The 20,282-nt window shown below is 40.9% G+C and overlaps 1 protein-coding gene across 3 annotated transcripts in view; it reads right to left on the bottom strand.

The window, feature by feature from the left end:
- Window positions 1-3,607: 3,607 nt before the first annotated feature.
- Window positions 3,608-20,282, bottom strand: part of PPARGC1A (PPARG coactivator 1 alpha) — a 506,418-nt gene continuing 489,743 nt past the window's right edge. For all 3 annotated transcript variants that reach the window (XM_050947556.1, XM_050947558.1, XM_050947557.1), the window contains 3 exons: window positions 12,668-12,789; window positions 12,160-12,311; window positions 3,608-7,254 (listed from right to left, as the gene is read on the bottom strand). In XM_050947556.1, coding sequence (XP_050803513.1) covers window positions 7,151-7,254; window positions 12,160-12,311; window positions 12,668-12,789 — 378 coding nt within the window. In that variant the 3' untranslated portion in view covers window positions 3,608-7,150. The remainder of the gene's footprint in view (window positions 7,255-12,159; window positions 12,312-12,667; window positions 12,790-20,282) is intronic.

Genomic DNA, 20,282 nt, shown 5'->3' with positions numbered 1-20,282 from the left:
TGGAACAATGCATCACTGTCAATCCCACACAGTGAAAAATTTCATTCCAAGAGCAATGTGAGCAAAAAGCTCAATATTCAGGATCTGTAAATAGTTAAAAATGTTGCGACTAAACAGAAACCCCAGCATTATGGTTAATTATTATATTTATTTCAGCAATGGCTAACTGCTAGGGTCTGTACAAATGTAGTATAGAAGAAAGCCCCTGTGCCAAAGAACTATAAGTTCAAATAGACAAGACAGGCAAAAGGTAGAGGGAAAAGACTAGCACATATAAGCAGAGTACAGGTTTTCCAACCTTCATGTCTGTGCCATGGCTTTCTGTTTGGTTAGTGATTGCCTTTAAACCTTTGGATGGAGTTTTGTTAGGAGAGACTTGTGTAGCCAGCCAGCCAATAGAAGGGACGACAGAGCAGTTTGAGATGAGCAGCCAGTCAGCACTGGGACGAGAGTGACAAAAGCAAAAAGCAGTCTAATGACATCATCAGGTGGCCAACAGACCCTGTTTGAACTGCTTCTGCAGCTGTTGTGCTGGCATCAGTGTGATGCCAGCAGGCCAGATGCCAGCTCCTGACAGGCTGCAGGCATTAGCTAAGAACTGACAACCTCGTAGCTGGAGACCAGACCAGGTCACTTATTATAAGACTAATACCTATTTTGAGCAAAATGATGTATTCAGTGCTTAGACTGTATGAAATGCCTGTATATTGCTGCATGTATTAATCTCACCTATAATATCTATATCCCATATTATAAGGTATTATTTAAGAGAGTGTTTCCCAAACTTGGGATGCTGCTTGTGCAGGGAAAGCCCCTGGCGGGCTGGGCTGGTCTGTTTACCTGCCTCATCCGCAGGTCCGGCCGATTGTGGCTCCCACTGGCTGCGGTTCGCTGCTCCAGACCAATGGGAGCTGCGGGAAACAGTGTGGGCTGAGGGATGTACTGGCTGTCGCTTCCCGCAGCTCCCATTGGCCTGGAGCAGCAAACCACGGCCAGTGGGAGCCACAATCGGCCGAACCAGCAAATGCAGCAGGTACACAAATCAGCCCGGCCTGCCAGGAGCTTTCCCTAAACAAGTGGTGTCCCAAGTTTGGGAAACACTGATTTAAGTGTTTGCTCTGAAACTAAACCCCCATAGTCAGGAGAGAAATATTACCAAGTGTGAAATACTAGTTTGCCACAGGAGATGTTATTGCCTGCCCAATAACAGAAGGTCCATAGACACCAGACAAACAATTGCAGAACATCAAAATAAAAAAGACTGTTGATTGCATCCTCCCCACTCCCACTCCACCTATGAACAAGAGAGATGCAGATGAACTCATCTCATCATCTTGAACTCTGGGAAGCTGATAAAGATCCCTGACAAACAGAAACCATATCTTTTTGGTTGTTTAAACTCTGGAAGGCCAGAGACTCTAAGCTGAAGCCAGTGATCTCCAGGGGCTGCCTCCTGGGGCTGCCCTGAAAGATACTTTGAATTGACAGATCACTACAATTCTGTCACTTTTAGGATTTAGATGGTAACAATTTGCGTGTACATTTGCTGGCTTTAGCCTGTAAATAACTCTTTTATATCTTTTTTCCTAGTTAATAAACCTTTAAAAAGTTTATTACAGGATTGACTACAGGCATTGTCTTTGGTGTAGGATCTAGAGTACCAGCTGATCTGGGGTAAGTGACTGGTCTCTTGGGGCTGGAAGCAACTTAAATGTGATGTGATTATTGGTACAAATGACCATTTATCACTAAGCCCAGGTGGCAAGATATATGCACCAGTTTAAGGTGCCTGTCTGTAACGCTATGGTAAGATTATTACAGTTCACATTTGTTACTGGCGTGGTGAAATCTAATTAGAGAACACAGCATCAGTTTGGGGCATCTGCCCTCTTTTTAAAATCTGCCTGAGGCAGGTACTTGCTGTTGTGAGCCATGACACAGAGCATGACAGGGCACAGTGTCTGTCCTTGTGCCCATAAAAACGGTTGCCTTCCCTGTACAGTTCTGGGTCCAGGGGACACTGAGGAGTAGGCATAGCCCCAGCAGAGATCCATACTTCCTCCCTTTTAGTGCAGTAGTATGTATTTAGAATCTCCTTTCATTTCAACAGACAAAGCAGCTGCAGAAGCAGTTTAAGTTGGTTCACTTCTGAAACTGCGTTATTTAGTTAAGATGGAAGTCTGGAGTGAAGGGCCTTAAATACCTGAGTCAGCACCTTAAACTGGATGCTTTGGAAGCAGGAAGCATTTAAGTCAGTCAGAGTCACATGCAGACAGAAGATCAAATGAATGGCAGGATTTGGAATGAGTCGTAATTTGGACAGGGTTGGAGCTGACAGAACTGAAATATGCTCTATGAGCAGAATTGTTTTTAAAGTGAATTTACAGCTCCTGAAACCTCTCAGACAGACAGTCCTCTTTTTATCTACAGACTTCCTCCAGCATTGTATTGGCAACCATCTGCATGCACCTCAGTTCTCTTCTGGAGGAGAAGTGACTAAAATCTCAAGTTGCATCATAATATATGGAGCTATACCTATCTCAGAACTGGAAGTGACCCTGAAAAGTCATTGAGTCCAGTCCCCTGCCTTCAGTAGCAGGACCATGTACTCATTTTGCCCCAGGTCCCTAAATGGCCCACTTAAGGATTGAACTCACAACCCTGGGTTTAGGAGGCCAATGCTCAAACCACTGAGCTATCCTCCCCCCAGTTGTGTAGAGGGGGCTCACTAGAACAGCCACTGAGAAGGCTGTTCTGCCTGGTGCTTTATTACTAATCATCCTTGTAGGTTCCCAGCAGAGCGCCATAGCATGGGGTTTTCCTGGTCACCGACTACTCACTAATATACCATGCATGAAGGCTCAGTGTAACTGCAGCTGATAAACTCATTTCTCTCCCCTTCCCCCTGCACCTCTTTTCTGTGCATTCATGCTGAAAATATAGTTTGCCAGGTCACCACACTGGGTATGCACTTTGCTTTGTAGTAGGCTTTGTACTGAACTTTGCGGTTGTTACCTGTGTGTTACCTGAGCCAATGTGAATGGCTCTGCAGGTGTACATCTTCCATTTGCAAAGGAGGCTTGAGCCTCAAATCTCCATGCTTGTTGACACTTTGGCCTCTCTACTGAGATAACGATGCTAATGAGTGCCAGTTGTGGTGCTGTGTTCCATGATACAGAGGCTTGTTATTCATTAGGCAGTAGACGGAGGCCATCAGCCAATATTAATATCAACCCCTTTTACCAGATTGAGCTAGATTCAAATGGGTGACCTAGAAGTGAAAGGCTGTACCCCATTACAATTGCTAAACAGTCAATAACTCTTCCTTAAGTGATTTCTAAACTGAAAGTTTAGATCTGCTGATCTTTCAAAGTGACTCTTAGCTACATCAGGTGAAAAAATCCGAGATCAATTTTTCATCTAGTAGATTTCTTTTGTAAACCCACTGTTTTGGCCCCCTACTCAAAACAAAGAGCAATAGCCCAGATGCAAGTTGTACTGTTTGAAATCCGCTATGAACATACATAGCGCGTAAAAGGAAACTCAGTACGTGTCTAACTAGAAAATAGGCCACTAATTCATTTGTGATAAATAAGAGAAACAGAAATGAATTTGAAACATTCGTTTCCCTTTATTTGCTCAGTGAGGCTGATGTGTACAGCACATTTAAAAAAAAAATCACAGGAATTTTCATACAATGAATTAAACCACAACAGTACATGTAGAATTGGCAGGTGGAAAATAGCCCAGCTAGGGCTAAACTAATAGTTCATTTTCTCTGTTCAGCATAGTCCAACCAATAGCTTTACACTTTCACCTACTGTACAAATTTTACAGTAGCTCCATCAGATCAGTGGTTCACATTATTGAAAATGTCTGTCATATAGGTACAAATTTAGAATCATCACATTATATTACATGGCTATTCTAGATCATTTATAGATCAGATCTTATACTACAGTGATTGAACTTCTCATTACAGCCATCAAAAAGGACACATAATCATTACCTACTGTAAGCTTACATCTAAAGAGATGAAAAGAAGGCTTTTTTCAGCTGACCCAACTATTATACCCTAGTAACACAAACTTTTCTCTCCGTGCTGTTATCGGCACTGGCAACCCAATTGTTGTTCAGATTTGTTTAACACAGATTGAGAATCCTCCTCCCCCCCGCAATTTTAGGCTCCTTCTGTTTGGATTCAGATCAATTTGTGTTATGTAGGAATTACTTTGTTACATCTCTAGAAAAGACCATAGTTCCTAAGTACCAGTTCTGTTACCAGTATTGCAGATGTGGTACTTACCACAGCATGGAAGCAACGGTACAATCTTCATCTAAAAGACATACAGATCTATACTGCAGTTTGCCTCTAGTGATGATGTGATGCATGTGCTAATTTGAAATGTTCTCTTAAAAAAAAATCCCTAACTTTACATTTTGATGGGCTAACCACAGTGTCTACAAAAGATACAAATAGTTTTATTCAGATTATTCAGAGATCCTACTTCTACGTTAATTTCATATGCAATCTGTAAGTCCACGGAGGAAAGCTATCTTCAAGAAAAGAATATTTGTCAGGCCAGTGAAAAAAAAATTGAACTGTGGTATAATGTCTGTTGGGGGGAGGGGAGGGAAGAGGAAGAAAAAAGCACACTATTTGTTCATCTCAGCAATCCAGGGCAAAAAGAGAACATATTTAAAATTTAATCACAGGAATTTAAAGGCAAAATAGGTAATGCATCTGGTCCTTGAACACATAATATGATATACTAAATATTGATTTCTAAAAAATAATTTATTGCTTTTAATAGTCTTTTCTTTACAACAGAAGATACTCAAAATCCAGAAAGGAAAACTGTAAACTTTAGTTTGGCATTCACACAATCAAAGTTAAAATACCTGCATTTTAACCTACGGAGCAACGGCAAGAATTATGCAGATTAAAGGATGTTACAATTGTAACACTGAACTTGTGAAAAAGTTCTCTTTTTTTATTGCTATCTATCTACTTAGAAATAAGAAGCCAAAAAATCAAGCAAGCATCCAACAAGACAGACAGTGGAATCTCTCAGAACACAATATGCTGGTGATAAAATGAATGCAGCTATCAAAATCAGCTGCATTGGCTTGGGGGTGAAATCAGTTTTCTAAGAGTCGGGGTGAGAAGGGAGATTAAATAGGTAGGCGTGCCATATCTTTAAAAGAAGTCATGAATGCCAAACAGTAATAGAATACCAATCTATAAACTTACAAGCGGACTCCAAACTTCACTGATTCAGTCTAGAAGCTCCAAGTTCAGATGAAATCCTGATATTCAGAATGGTAGTTTTTTTTTTCCTGAAGTTTCTATTTAATTTCGCAGAAGCAATTTCATCAACAATGTCATGGACACATCTGAGGCCATGGTAGTGCATAGTAAAAAAACACTGCTCCTGCAAAAGCTGAATTTTCCAAATGAAGCACTTACTCCAACCTGACAAGTGTCATGCATCCTAGGTACAAAATTTCCACTGGCCTTTTTATTATTTTAGTCGTCTCATAATTTATAATAAATATGTTAATTGCAACTGATAAATATGTCTCTTTAGTAAACAAAGGAATGAAGGATCAGTATTTATACAGGATGCATAACTGTAAAAAATATAGATAAATAGCATCAAGCTCTGCCAATGAAAAGATTACTGGCTTCAAGAACAGTGCTTAGACACACAAAATTATTGTAAAAATCATACCGTGCTTAGTACCTCAGCATTTTTTCATCAAATTAAAATCACAAAAATTAAAACAAAACAGCATTTTAAAAAGATTTTTGACTTCTAGTTCTAAAACTACTGTTGATACATAAAATAAAAACATTTCTTAATGATTACCCATTTAAGAGATTTTACATAAAATTATATCTCCTAGAAAATTTTAGATGAGAAAATTTCATTCCCCTAACAAATTCAGTGTATAAAACGGCAAAAGAAAAACAAACAATGAGAAAAATGTGGAAAATATTGCAGAAGTGGTTAATACCTTTTGGGCTTGGATAGTTCTTGACAAAATTCTTAGATAAGGTCACCAAAGAAGGGATGAATGTGTGTAAAGCATTGATATTTTTGCACTCCATACACACACACACACGCACGCACACTTTTCTCTTTGTTACAATCAAATATATAGAAGCATAAGTTCAGCTTTCTAAATATGTTAGTGTACAATAATTGTTTCACCTCATATAATTACATTTGAATATTCTAGATTAAGAAAAATTTAGCAGTTTTTGAAAAGAAGGCTGCATTTACAGTGCATAGCTGTAACCAAAAAAGAACGTTGTCATACAGTATGTACACAAAATAAAAATACTCCCATTTCACATCAGTAAATACTCAACTACATTAGAGAATGTAGCAAAAAAGCTATCTGTACACATCGCTCCCTCAGATAGTTATACCCAACTCTCGTTAGTAATACAACACCATGTCCGCTCATCAGAATAAAATTGCTGAACAAGCTGCACATTTGACCATTAACAAGGCTTTGAAAATTTCATTGTGGAAGATCAACAGTTTGGACATTTACATGGGTGTCAGAATTAAAAGATGAAACTTCAAAATGTTAGGCAAGATTTAGCCTTTCATTTTCTCCTCCATCAGAAAAACAAAATAAAAGGACAGTCAGCTTCTAGGACCTGTGGTTTCTTCTGGATTGTCATATTATCATTGTGTTGTGCGAAGAAGCGCCTTTTTAAAGAAATGCAGCGTCTGATTCCCAGACATCAGCAACTGTAGTTCTCAATTTGATTTTTGTTTTGTTAAAATGTGATATGTACACATTTTGAAGTTCTACATTTTAAGTGTAACTCTGTGGAACTGCTGCCATTTCAAGGGGTTTGCACTTGCACTCTCTATGAACATCAGAACCCCCCACCGCCAATCAATCCCAGGAAAGTAAAGCTGACACCCATGGCTATACATGTGCTTCCTGGATATCCATTTTGCCTCTTCACTCTTCGAGCAGCTGTGTTCATGTAAACCATGTTTTTGTACAGAGAGTGTAAAGTAGGAGAAATTCCTAAGTATGACTTCTAAATTGTCCATTATTGAAGGACATGATGTCCGTGAGGTATTCGCCATCCCTCCATTATCCTCAGCTGTGATGCATGTTACCTACGCAGGCTTCGCTGTGCCTCTTTAAGTAAACTATCAAAATCCATGGAGTCATATTTGCTCTTAGTGGAAGTAGGATCAAAATCATCTGAGTTTGAGTCTGAAACCAAGAGATGCAGAGGTGAGCTAAGAGGTCTCGCAAATTTCATTGACACTTCCCTCCCCCTCCCCACACAATAATGCTTCCTAAGGCTTGCAGTTTGCTCTTCATACCAGTTTGAATCACTAGCATTATGGAAACAACAAGGCATCACGAGCAAATTCACATGTCCCTGTAATATGACAAGGCGCTAGAATCAAGACTTTGGGTAGTGGAGACGCTTTGTGTAAGAAAGGGGCTTTATAATAAAATCATAGCTTGAAGAAAGGCAGGTTAAAACCATGGATAAAGGGCTCTGCAGAAAGGCAGTGGATAGAACAATGGACCGGGACCCAGGCGCTCTGGATTCTATTTCTGACTTGGCAACTGTCCTGCCGGGGGACAAGTCACTTCACCTTCCTGTATTTTTTTCTCTCCTTTTGTTTACTTTGTCTGTTTAGACTGTCAGCTCTTTAGGGCAAGGACTATGGCTTTGTACAGAACATAAGAATGGCCTTACTGGGTCAGACCAAAGGTCCATCTAGCCCAGTATCCTGTCTCCCAACAGTGGCCAATGCCAGGTGCTACAAAGGGAATGAACATAATAGGGAAATTATTGAGTGATCCATCTCCAGTCATCCATTCCCAGCATCTGGCACTAGCGACCCTCAGTTGGGCTCTCTAGATGCTACTGTAATACAAATGATAAATAATAATGTGGTTCTCAAATTGATTTGATTGGGCCCCCCTTCTTTGGGTCTGTAGTCATTTATGGTCTTCCCCCCAAGTACACATACCAACACCCAGCTCTGAAGGCAAAGTGGAGAGCAGCGGCTGCTGGCCAGGCACCCAGCTCTGAAGGCAACTTTGTGCCAGCAGCAGCGCAGAAGTAACAGTGACAATGTGAAAAGTGATATTTGTCAATCACTTTTCACAGCAAACTTAGTGTGGAAGGAAAGTCTGAGGCCTGTCGCCCCTAGGTGAGGGATTGAGTAGGGAGGGAAGGAGAGCCTGAGCTCAGGTGACAGGACTCCTGCTGTCAGCCCCAGGTTGGCGGGGACCTGCTGTTCCTTTTATCCCTGCCTCCTGGGTGTGCCCGGACCTTCAGCATGAGCCACCCAGGGCTGACAATGAGAGCTCTTAAAAAAAAAAAAAAGTACATATCTCGCACATATCTTGACACATTTCCACGCTTCCCTTCAGAGGCCTGCCCCATAGTTTGAGAACTGCTGGTCTATACTATTATGTTCATCACTTTTTCAAGATAAGGTACGTTTTAAACAACATATGCCTTGTGAGGTATCATTTGAAGTGTCATAATCACTGAACATTATTGTCCTGGTAAAATATGTGTATCAACATTATATGTGAAGTTATAAGATTCTATTATGTATCCTTGCTGTAACATGCTCCAAGTTTTGAAAAAAGAAGGCCCAAACCAGCTTTTCAGAGACAAAGACACACTGACACCACAGTCAGGTGTTAAAAAACTATCTGCAGACATTCTCCAGCAATGGGAAGGTGTAAAAAAAGAAATTTACATTTCATCATAGGGACAGTTCATACCTCTCTCCTCCTTCATCTCTGCTCATGACATCAACAGCTCTCAAAGAACTGAACTAAGGGGGAAGGGTCCCAGGCTGAAAGGAGACCCACCCAGTGAATGGTAAGGCAAAACCATTTGCTTTTAAGTTCTCTTAGTTTAAGTTAAGTACCAGCTTGTGATTTACACTTTTATTTTCTTTTGTAACCAATCTTCAGTTTTATGTATCATCCCTTGTAACCACTTAGTTTATAAATGTATTTTATTGTTTTATCTTAACAAGTGCGTTTGGATTAAAGTGTATGGGAAACTCCATTTGGGATAACAAGGCTGGTGCATTATCATTTTCCTTTGATGAAATGACAGACTTCCTAAAAGCTTGTACTATTCAGAAGGGAACTGAACAGTAGAAGCAGCACATTTCTGGGGGAACAAGGCTGGGACTAAGAATTTGAGGGTATCACCCTGTATGTAATTCATGAGCGACTGCTCAGAGTGTTCATGCATTTAGCTGGGAGTGTATTTGCATGCTGAAGGCTGTGTGAGCAGGCCAGGAGTGGATGTTCTGACAGCAAAACGGTGTAAAAGGCATCCCAGGCTAGAGAGTTAAGGAGACACAGCTGTTCAACAATCCAGATTACGATGATTAAACAAATATTAAGTTTGTGTTTTGGAAGTAACCTACCCACTGTGACCGAGATTGCGCAATCACTCAAACATGTAACTCTAGTCATGTAAATTCAGTGAGGCCACTCTCTTGTAGGAAAAGTTATGTATGTAATGATATGAATGTAATGCAGAAGTGAGCCATAGTACATTGATGAGGTTGCGGGCATTTCATTTCAGACACATCATTATTTAATACTGACTATTCCTGGTTCTTGTGTTTGTGCTACACTACATATATGATAGTCATTCTTAACACCTGAGGTTGAATCATGAGATATGTTTGCACTGAATACACAATGTACATTACAAGTTCTTTTGACTTTGAGATTAGGCCTCATCATGGAAATGCTAAACTTCTGGCCACTTCAAAAGCAACTCCCAGTATTTTTTTTGATGTTGTTGATCTTTAGATCAGACGTTCAACCCATTGCTGATTAATTGCCTCTGCCCTTATACGGACTCATGAAGTTAAAAGTTCACTCCATCATTTCCCTATATCTGATACACAGTCTGTGAAATTCAGAGAGGGCAATCTGAAGTGGAGAGAGGCACAGGCTGTCAGTAGTACAAAGCAAAGATGTTCAGCTCAGAAATACTTTGAGGATCCCACTCAATAGAGAAAGATCTTGAAAGGCCCACAGCCAATGATGAATAATGTTCAAGAGGGTCCCCGTCAGGAAGCTTATTTTAAGCCCCAGATGTATTGAGATACTAGATACACCCCTGGCTTCATCACCGCAGAAGATATGTCAAACCAAGTCAAGACTTCAATCTGTCTTTGCTGTTTTTATCAGCCAACATTTGAACAAATGACTTGCCACCTTTTATATTTTCATCATCAGTCCCATATCTCTTCAGCAGTCAGCTGCCTTTTCCCAGCTTTACACTATCTATTTAGCAAGTGAAGTGAATTATAGCATATTCATTGTGAACAATGCATATCACTTTTATCATTTACTCTGAGAAGACATCAATTGGTTAGAAAAAAATATATTTGTATTCACTTCTTGCTTCACACAAAGCCAAGGGCAGTGCATACAAGATTTCATTAGCTCTGTGTTACAGGGTTATGCAGAGATTTTAATGATTGTGGTCATTAATTCATAAAAACACAATAACCAATTAATGAAGGTACTGTAATAACATTTCCCTTGGTATTTTAGTCAGAAAAGAATATCTGCTATACCTTAATTCTATTTAGACAGGTACTAGCTAAGGTTTAATATTTAGTGAATAATCCGCATTTTAAAAGATCATTAAAATAGGATCAAGTATCAGAGGGTAGCCGTGTTAGTCTGGATCTGTAAAAGCAGCAAAGAGTCCTGTGGCACCTTATAGACTAACAGAAGTTTTGGAGCATGAGCATGAGTATTCACCCACGAAAACTCATGATCCAAAACTTCTGTTAGTCTATAAGGTGCCACAGGACTCTTTGCTGCTATTAAAATAGGATGTATGTATGATGAACGCATGCATGATAACATATTTAAGAACCAATTTTCAGGTGGATCATATGGCCTCTGTATGTGCACACACACAAACACCTGCGTGCATGCTGTAAAAAAATTAACATCTGCACATACACTTTAAACAGTCTTGCCTGCAAGAAGCAGCACTGGATGAGCACATCTTGCTCTCCTGGCCAAGGCCTGAGTCACAGTCTGAACAGAGGAGTAAGCTGAGGTCTTACACCCAGCATGTTCCAATATCAGGAAGGGCTGTGACAATTTAGCCTTAAGTGCTTGCAATTAGAGACAATCACAGGAACAGTGAACACCAAGGGAGTGGGTAAATTCTCCATCAATTGGAGTCCTTAAATCAAGATTGGATGTTGTTGTAAAAGAGATGCTCTAGTTCCCTTACAAGCTTGGACTCAGTGCAGGAATCATAGGGTGAAATCTATGGCCTGCGTTTATGCAAGGGGTCAGAATGGATGATCATAATGGTCCTTCCTGGCTTTAAAATCTATGGGCATGTCTATACTGCAGTACAACACTCATAGCTGGCCTGGTTCAGCTGATTTAGACTCGTGGGGCTTAGCCTGAAGGGCTATAATACTGCAGTGTAGATGTTTGGGCTTGGGCTGTAGTCTGGAATCCCCAGCTCCAGCACAAGCCCAAATGTCTACCCTGCAATTTTATAGCTCCACGAGCCCAAGTTAGCTGACATGGGCCAGCCGTGGCTGTTTTGTTGTAGGGTAGACATACCCTATGAGTCTGCAGTCCTTGTCTCCAGCTGGTTCTACATAACTAGCACCTAAACATAAGAAAGGGCAAAAATCATGATGAAGTTTATTTTGTTGGGGACTCTACTGTTACCTCTATTTATGGATCATATAAATACATCCGATATCAGCACCAAGAAGTTATAATGTTACAGAAATAATAATGCATGCAGAAAGTTTTCCAAGTATTGTCATTTCGCCAAGGCAATATTTTCACCAATAGGGTCCATTGATTTCCATACCGATATAGATAAATTGCAAATGAATGGTACATAAACTCTATGAAAGCCTGCCACTCAGCCGTAAGACAAAGCTGTAGTTTTTAAACTTGTTTTCATCAAATAAGCAGAAACCATTTGCCTTTAAAAAAACAGCAACACTTAAATACAATAGCTACGAACAAAACCAAACCCTGGATAGCCCTGGATTATGTGTTTTATTTTGATCTCTATATCAAGTACTCACATTTCACATACAGCAAAATACTTACCTAGGTCTGCATAGTTAGACTTGCAAAATTGCTTGCGTCCACAAAAGTACAACTGAAAGTCAGGTTCATTTGATCTGCGTAAAGTGTATCCATTTTCGAGAGCAGCAAACGCATCACAAGTATAGCGGTAGGTGATGAAACCATAGCTGTCTCTGTAATTGAAAAATACAATTGGGAAGAAAAGTTAAAAAGCGTTAATGCACATCAAAGTAACCCATTCCTGAAAGCAGGAACATACTGGTGCTACTGTAGTGCAAATGACAAAGCTACTGCATCCATTTATCAGCATGATTGTCCTGTCATGCAACTAAATACTTATTTCTGGGACAGGAAATCTCAACTAGCAACATTAATAAATAAGGCTGAAAGAAAATAAATAAGGTTTTGAACTCAGCATGTCATCTGTCACAGCACTTACACTGGTAACAACCCTACTGGTGATCTTACTGTCATCCTTTTTTTTACATAGGGCAGCTTCTAAACAAGAGATAGCCTTGAAAGTTCTTACCCATCATCCCGCAGATTTACTGTACACTCCTCAATTTCACCAAAAACTTCAAACCGGTCCCTCAGTTCTGTTTGGGTGGTATCAGCTCTGATTTTACCCACATACATCACACGATGTTCTTCCTGTGGAGGTGGGGAAAGGAAGAAGAGGGACCTTTTATGACAGGTGCAGTACAGATGATATATATTTACATATATAGGGGTGTGCTGGGGCTGCATAATGATGGTAGTATAGTTAGAGGTGGAAAAGACCTACTAGATCCATCCTCCTGCTAATGGCAATATTGTTCTCTGAGGAAGGACATAGTAGATATTTAAATGGTATTATTATATGTGACAGCTAGTGTGGTCCAGGGGATATGCCCCAAATTAGGAGTCAGGAGACCTGGATGCTTCTATTACTGTCTAGGCCACTGTCCGTTACGTGACATGGAACATCTCTCTGTGCCTCTGCTCCACTCCAGTCCTCTGCCTGTCTGTCCATTTAGACTGTAAGCTCTTTAGGGCAGGGACTGTCTCTTAGTATGTGTCTGAACAATACCAAGCACAATGGGGACCCAATCTCAGTTGGGGGCAAGTGTAATAAAAATAAAAATAAAAATAACAGGCATAGCAATAATAAAAATACATTCTAGACATGTACACAGCAGACCTAAGTAAGGGACAGTCAGCATTGCCACCATAATCTAGTTTTCAGTGATTTATAATCTCAAAATGAAGGAAGACCTGTTCTAAGCCTGAGACTAGAGACAATTTCTAATTACATGAGTGGTTTCTTTGAGGAAGCAAAATAACACATTTCTTATAGTTACAATTACATTTTTGGTTTATTAGTAAAAATGTTGAAACATTCTTATTCAATTGTGCAATTTTGCAGGCACTAATGCTGACTGGTATGTTGTTATTTAGTACTTGGAATAAACATATTTTCAAATAGTCCAAACTCCAGCCACAGCTCCACATTATACCCCCACAAGTTAAAATCCATGACAGAGTGGCCAAACCTAGGAAACTCTGGGAGTTTCACTTGATGGATTTTTTGACTAACGCTTCACTCAGGCAGCACAGTTCTTTGAAGAACTCCTGCAGTGTCTAGGAGCCCTACTTATGGACCAGGACCCCAATGTGCCAGGTGCTGTTCAGACACAGAAAAGATGATCCCTGCTCCACAGAGCTTACAATCTAAGTTTAAGACATGATAAAAAAGATGGCTATAGATAGACAGATGGAAACACTATTAGTCCAGCAAGATAGGTCATGGTTTCTCCACATCAGTAGCCTAAACATTGTCATATTTTTGGTTTTTCCCACCCACACGTATGTCCAATACCCTGTCTCAGAGCCAATTCTCTGCTACAGATTGGCACAGCTCTACTGGTTAATGGAACACCACCAATTTACACTAGTAGAGAATTTGACAGCAACACAGCACAAAGAAATTAATGCAACTAAGTAAAGCATTAACTTGCACACAGATAACCATGGGATTACAAGGGAAACACTCTATGAACAGCAGCTGTTTCTTGGTCCTATCCTCAGCCTCTAACTCCAAGACGTCCAACCCAGATCCATGGTTACGCAGAAGGTGGAGGAGTGAACAGAGGGTTTTCTGTTAACTACGAGGGATTTGAGAAGCGTGCAGCAGAGGTCAGCACTCCAACCTCCTTCCTCTCCTCTCTGCTTGCTTTCAGTATGATTGGACATAAGGAAGCAGACCTTCCCCTCCACCGCCCCCACCTCCACAGACTTTAAAAACAGTAAAGACTGCATATGCACAATAATTACTTTCCAGACTGTCTTACCAAAAAGAGGATGTAACCGCACTGAACCACTTGATAAGAAACAATTCCACTGACACTAAATATTGAACCTAAATGACTGGCCAGATGGAGTATAACATAACAGATCAAACTGACTAATGCACATCATCTGAGATACTACATTTTGACTGAAAAAACATAAAGTATCACACATGGATGCTGAGATTGTTATATAAGAATGTGATGGAAATAACTGTTGCACACACTTCTGTGAGACTGAGTAAGGATGTGTGCAGATTTTTTTGTTTGTTTGGTTTTTGCCCTTTTGTCTTTAAGATCATTGTAAAAAACCAAAACTGAACAATTAAAAAAAATCTTGCTAGTGTATCATTAAGAGAATAAGTTAAAACTACAAAATTAAGGAAATTCAAATGTAAAGCTGAAATGTACCATATGCCCTACAATATGTAGGCACAACAAGATGTTCTCATTAACTGTTTGTTTAAAGGGAGTGCCATGATGTCTAAGTATTAGAGAGAATAGGGCTCATTTCAGCATTGATATTGGCTTGGCTGGCTTTTGTTGATTTCATTGTGATTATAGGGAGATTATTTGTAATCTCCTGTCATAAAGACATACACCTTTAATAACAGGAGCTACATAAGCATAACAAGATTACAATATACTCCTTTTGTTTTATAAAAAGTAACATGCACAAGTCTGTATGTACACATTAAATATGCCCTTTATTGCATTTGTTATAGTTGATGATGTTTGAACTGGGACACTGGAAAATTACAGAGGAAAGCTTTTTGTTTTGAATTTAATGTGGGCAGAGAGAAATGTGCAGAAAACTCTGGAAAACACTGTCAAGCTTTTCATTCCAGTCTGCAGATCATTTACCTTGCATCACAAGCTCTGAGTACGGTTCAGTGATTTGCCAGGTATATGAAGAAATGCCCTGCCAACCCGCTCTGGCCCAACATGCCTGGTCCTCCTTTGGATTTAATTTAAGATCACCTTCCTGCTTTTTATCCTGTCCTCAGAAAAACTAGCTTACTGACTGTGTGGGTAGGAAAACGTGTAGATCTATAAATAAAATGTATGGTTTCAAATTAAAAAAGCTAGTGAAGCCAGCATTCCTAGCGTGACCAAGCTTTCCTTACTGCAGTCAGAGTGAGACCCAGGTTTGCCATCTGCACATCCAGTTTGGCCAGGACTGCCATCCTATGCTAAGCTTTCTCTTGCCTCCCAAACACTCTCCCCCACAAACTTTCTTCCTTCTGCTTGAACTCTCTCCCTCATCCCCAAATGTCAGCTTTGCAAGGAACAAAGTTTTTCCATGCCAGGCTCTTCTGCCCACTGCCTCCTGGGCTGCTACTGAGTGACTTCTGGGTGCCGTGTTTACCAAAGGCAGTAGCGCTAGAGGAAGCCATGCTCAGCCATGTCTCTCCCTGTTGCTCCTCCTTCCCCTTTGTGCACTGCTGGTGTGCTTGCAGCAGAGCACTGGGAAAGGCTCATACAATGCTGCTCACCATGTCCTTCCAAGATGGTCTATGTTTGCCTTGGGTTAACAAAACCCTAGTCCACCCTTTTTAGGGTGTGGTCTGCATGAAGTTCTCGGAAACCCACATAATGCTACATCATCCAGTATATGTAAAGCTGTTTACACAAACTCAGGCAGTACCATGGGAGACCAAAGGGTAAATCTGAACTCTTTTCACCATTTCCTGGGCCTATCTGAAGGATCTGCTGTTTCCCCAAGAGTGGGTGGAAAGTAGGTTACAACCCTATCACTACCCTGCGTCCCATGGTAAGTGATCTGCAAGTCAGTTTTAGCACAAGATAATAAAGGAGCTCATCCTTATAGCTGCAGGCAAAGCCCCCATTTGAAAGTGCAATGGGAATGGTTAGATTGAGAAATTAAAAAGAAAAAGAAAATCGGGAAAATCTCAACCTTCTTCCAGGGTCATGCGGGAGACCTGCTTTGGAAAGTGAATCAGTGAATAAATGCTGCTGTAAGGAAACAAGTGTGGCAAAAAGGAGAGCACGAAGATTTGAAAAGAAAACTTGTCCTGTGTGATTTTTGATTTCCATGTTTGCAATGGTCCAACGCACTTAGGTGAACTGTAGGAGAGTGGGCAAAAAAGAGTGATTGTTGATAGCACTTGTTCTGTGTTTGTACAATGAGGTAGAGCCACCAGGTGCTACCGCAATACAATAATACATCGCAATTATCAGGAGGAGGGGCAATGGAAAATCATTGAGACAAAAGAAACCGTGAGCCTCTCACCACTGGGGATTTAGGCAATGTTTGGTGTGTTTTAAAGAAGTCAAATATTCATTTATAAAAAGGTCTCTCTCTTGCCTTCATGTTGCAAAGCAATGTATTTGATCTAAAATGGTGCTTCCTTTGTACTATCCCTGTGTCTATAAGTTCTCTGGGGCAAGAGTTCTCCTGAGATTTGTGTCATGTCCATTGTCAGCACTTAAGAAATGTGAAGTAAAGATGTCAAGAGTAATTTTTTTGTTTTGTCTTTCAAAGGGGCATTGTGTTATCCTGACTCCTTGCCCGCAGATGGTGCAGGCTGCAAATGAGGGGAGACTGAGAATTCTACAGAAAATCAGCATAGCAGCAGCAGCAGCACAGATTTATAAACGCTAGGTTGCCAATCACATGCTTTAACCTTTTGGTTCTAAGGCATCACTTTAGTGGTGCGTCAAGAGCTGCTGACACATCAAAGGGTTTCAATGTTTCTAAAGTGATAATGCTCTGAAGCCTGGCTCTGTGTTCCATCACACCTGTAACTCTATAGCCTTTTCAAACTTCCTTTGCAGTACAGCTAGGCCTCCGGGCCACCGTTGTTCTCAAGCCTTTGCCTTTTTGCTATCACTTCCCCTCTCACTGATGACATAAAACTTCTTCCCACTGCATGCTGGGTAGCACACTACAGAGTCGCCACTCTGTTCTTTGGCCAATACAATGTCTCTTCTGTGATGTTCATCCATCTGCTAATTCCTCTCACTCCTTAAGCTTTGCTACACCGGCCGCAGATTCCAGGAATGTAAAGCGTTCATTATCATTCTGAAACCACATCTTGAGAATTATTAGGCATGTAGGAATATAGGCTGTGGTCGCAAAAGCCTCTGCATCAGCTCAGAAATTACCTGCAACTGCTCAGAGGAACCAGGTGCTTCTGAATCTTCATGGCACGTCACTTCTTTTGGTTTGGATTTTTAGTTCCCTGTGTTAACTGTTGCAGGGCACCTCTACATTGCAGCAGGAGCAGATTTTCAGTTTGAGTAACATACTGCTGCCAGTTGTAGCAGTGAGGACATGGCAGTGCAGCCTTCAGCACAGGCTGCACAAGCCTGCCTGACTCCCTCCCCAACAACCCTCCTAGGTTAGATACTTCCATTGGTAGCCTGCACTGGTACAGCAGTGTCCTCACTGCTATTTTTAATGATATAGCCAGTGCTTAATTGGTAATGAAAGGGGTGCTGGACTCAAGCAATTAGATGCCAGAGCTCAAGCAATTTTTTGTACTTTCAAAACTGATGCAGCAAGCCCAGAGGTGTTGGGGCTATGAACTGCCAAGCCTGGCAAGTCCTGGCACAAATTAAGCACTGGATCTAGCTAGAGGACAGCTAGCACAGGTATGTCTATGTGAGCTGCAAATTGCACCCCTGGCTGCAGTATATATGGACCGTTAGAGTTGTGCCTCAAATGTCATGATGGAGGGGTCTTTATTGTGATAATTTAGAAAGCTGCCACTTAGCATGATTAAGTGATTTGGGATATATCTTGTGAGCTAAAGAGGGCTTCAACTGTTGTTCTGTGCACACACACACACGCACGCACGCACGCACATTAAAATTCTAACCCCACTGAGTTTTACTATTGATTTCAATGGGGCCAGGATCTCACCCCAGTTAGAAAACTTGTTCACCAAGCATATCATTATACCACTCCCTAGAATACCTCCTTTTACAATAACATTAATAAAACTATTAAACTCCATTTTTAAAAAATACATATTGTCTCAGGTCACCACTTGGTTGCCTAAAATTAAGACCTAAATCCATACTGAGGCACCCAAATAAGTGGCCTGATTTTCAGGAGGCTGAACTCCCATTAGGTTCAATGGGAGCTGAGGAGGCCCCTCATTCTGAACGGTAAGCCACTTTTATTTAGATGGTCAGATATAAATTTAGGTGCCTAATTTTAGGCATCCACGTTTGAAAATGTTAGCTCACAGTTTTAGTCAGCCTCAGCCTGGCCTCAGTTTCTGCATGACCAGATTGAACGGACAATCATTTACACATACTGTCATCACATAAGAGTATGAGCAGAAATCTAGATTTTGGAAACAAGCATCTTCAGTATTTTGTGGCTAAAATATATATTTGCATTTGCCAAGATGCTAACTGCATGTACAGACTGTTGGCCATGTGCAATCAGAAGGCATTTTTACACATTTGGTTTTGACATATTAAATTACCCGATTCATGTGTCTTTTTTTTTCTTCCTTCTAGGTGCATTTATGCTGCTGTATCATTTAGGCCGACTCTGTGCATTGATCCATTAATACCTGCCCGGATTTAGCTCAATCATACCTGCTGGTACCCAGTCCTATGCAACCTCCTGCTGCCTCATTAGCACTTCTCCTGCAGTCAGCTCCTGAGATCCTGGCTCTGAGTCTCTTGTGAAGAAGAGACATCTGTCCAGTCCAACCTCAGTAGCATGAGACAGTGAGCTGGAGCCTCATATTTCAGGAATTTGTGTTTATATGGAAAACATAGATTTGTCCTTGCAGAGTTAGAAGAGACCAAGGTGGAGGACAAAGCAACCTTAATTTGGGGGTAAGTGGGAAGAGAATCCCAAGGAAAGAATATGAAGGAAAGATTGTTGTTGTTGTTGAAGAGGGAATGAAGAGAGTCTCTCAAGAGAGAAGATGAGTAGAAAAGAGCTTTCTAAGGAGAGGAGCATTAGAGAGGGGGACAGAGAGACCTAGGGTAAAACCCTGGCCCCATTGTGCCATTGACTTCAGTGGGCAAGGATTTCCCCCCCGGAGCTCATTCATACAGGGGAGGAAATAACCTGCTTTTATTTTTTACCATTTTTTAATATAAAGCTTATCATGGTGACAGAAAACAGATAGGATTCCATCCTCTGCTGATGCAACGTACACAAGGGCTTTATGTTTTTATTATGTTGCAATTATTGGTATTTTAACAGGATATAATTTGCCACACTGCTAGATTATTTTAGTACTGTGGCCTGATCTCAATGTTTAAGGCCCCCAGCAGTGTAAGGAGAAATGTGTCAGTGCTGCAGTCAGTTGAATGTGTAAGGGTCTAATACAAAGCCACTGAAAACAATGGAAAAACTCCCATTGACTTCAATGGGCTGTGGATTAGGCCCTAGAAGAGTGCTGTGGAAACCTAAAGGAGCTCAAACTGTGCAAATAGAACAGGACAGAGTAATTGGAGGGGCAGGATACGGAGGAGCAGTAGGAAGAAGGCAGAATGGAAAGAACGGGAGAACGAGTACAAAAGTAGGGGACACTAGGACAGGCCACCAAAAGGAGAGGACAGGGAGCCAGGCTGAAAGCAGCCCCCACATTTAGTTTTATAAAGACCATCATACAATGACAGCATGGAACCAGAGAAGACAGACACTGTCCTTCCCTACTGGATCCATCCTACTACCCAACTGCTACTGATCCCAGCAACAATGCCCTTTTCTCTTGCCCCATGTGCCCAGGGCACCTAGGATAGAAAAAAAAACACTGCATCAGGTATTTTGAAGACTTTGAAAAGATATTTAATTAAATAGCACTTGATCATTAGAAA

The sequence above is a fragment of the Gopherus flavomarginatus genome, chromosome 3 (assembly GCF_025201925.1).
Source record: "Gopherus flavomarginatus isolate rGopFla2 chromosome 3, rGopFla2.mat.asm, whole genome shotgun sequence".
Taxonomy (NCBI): domain Eukaryota; kingdom Metazoa; phylum Chordata; order Testudines; family Testudinidae; genus Gopherus; species Gopherus flavomarginatus.
This window is presented reverse-complemented; position numbering and strand designations above follow the sequence as displayed.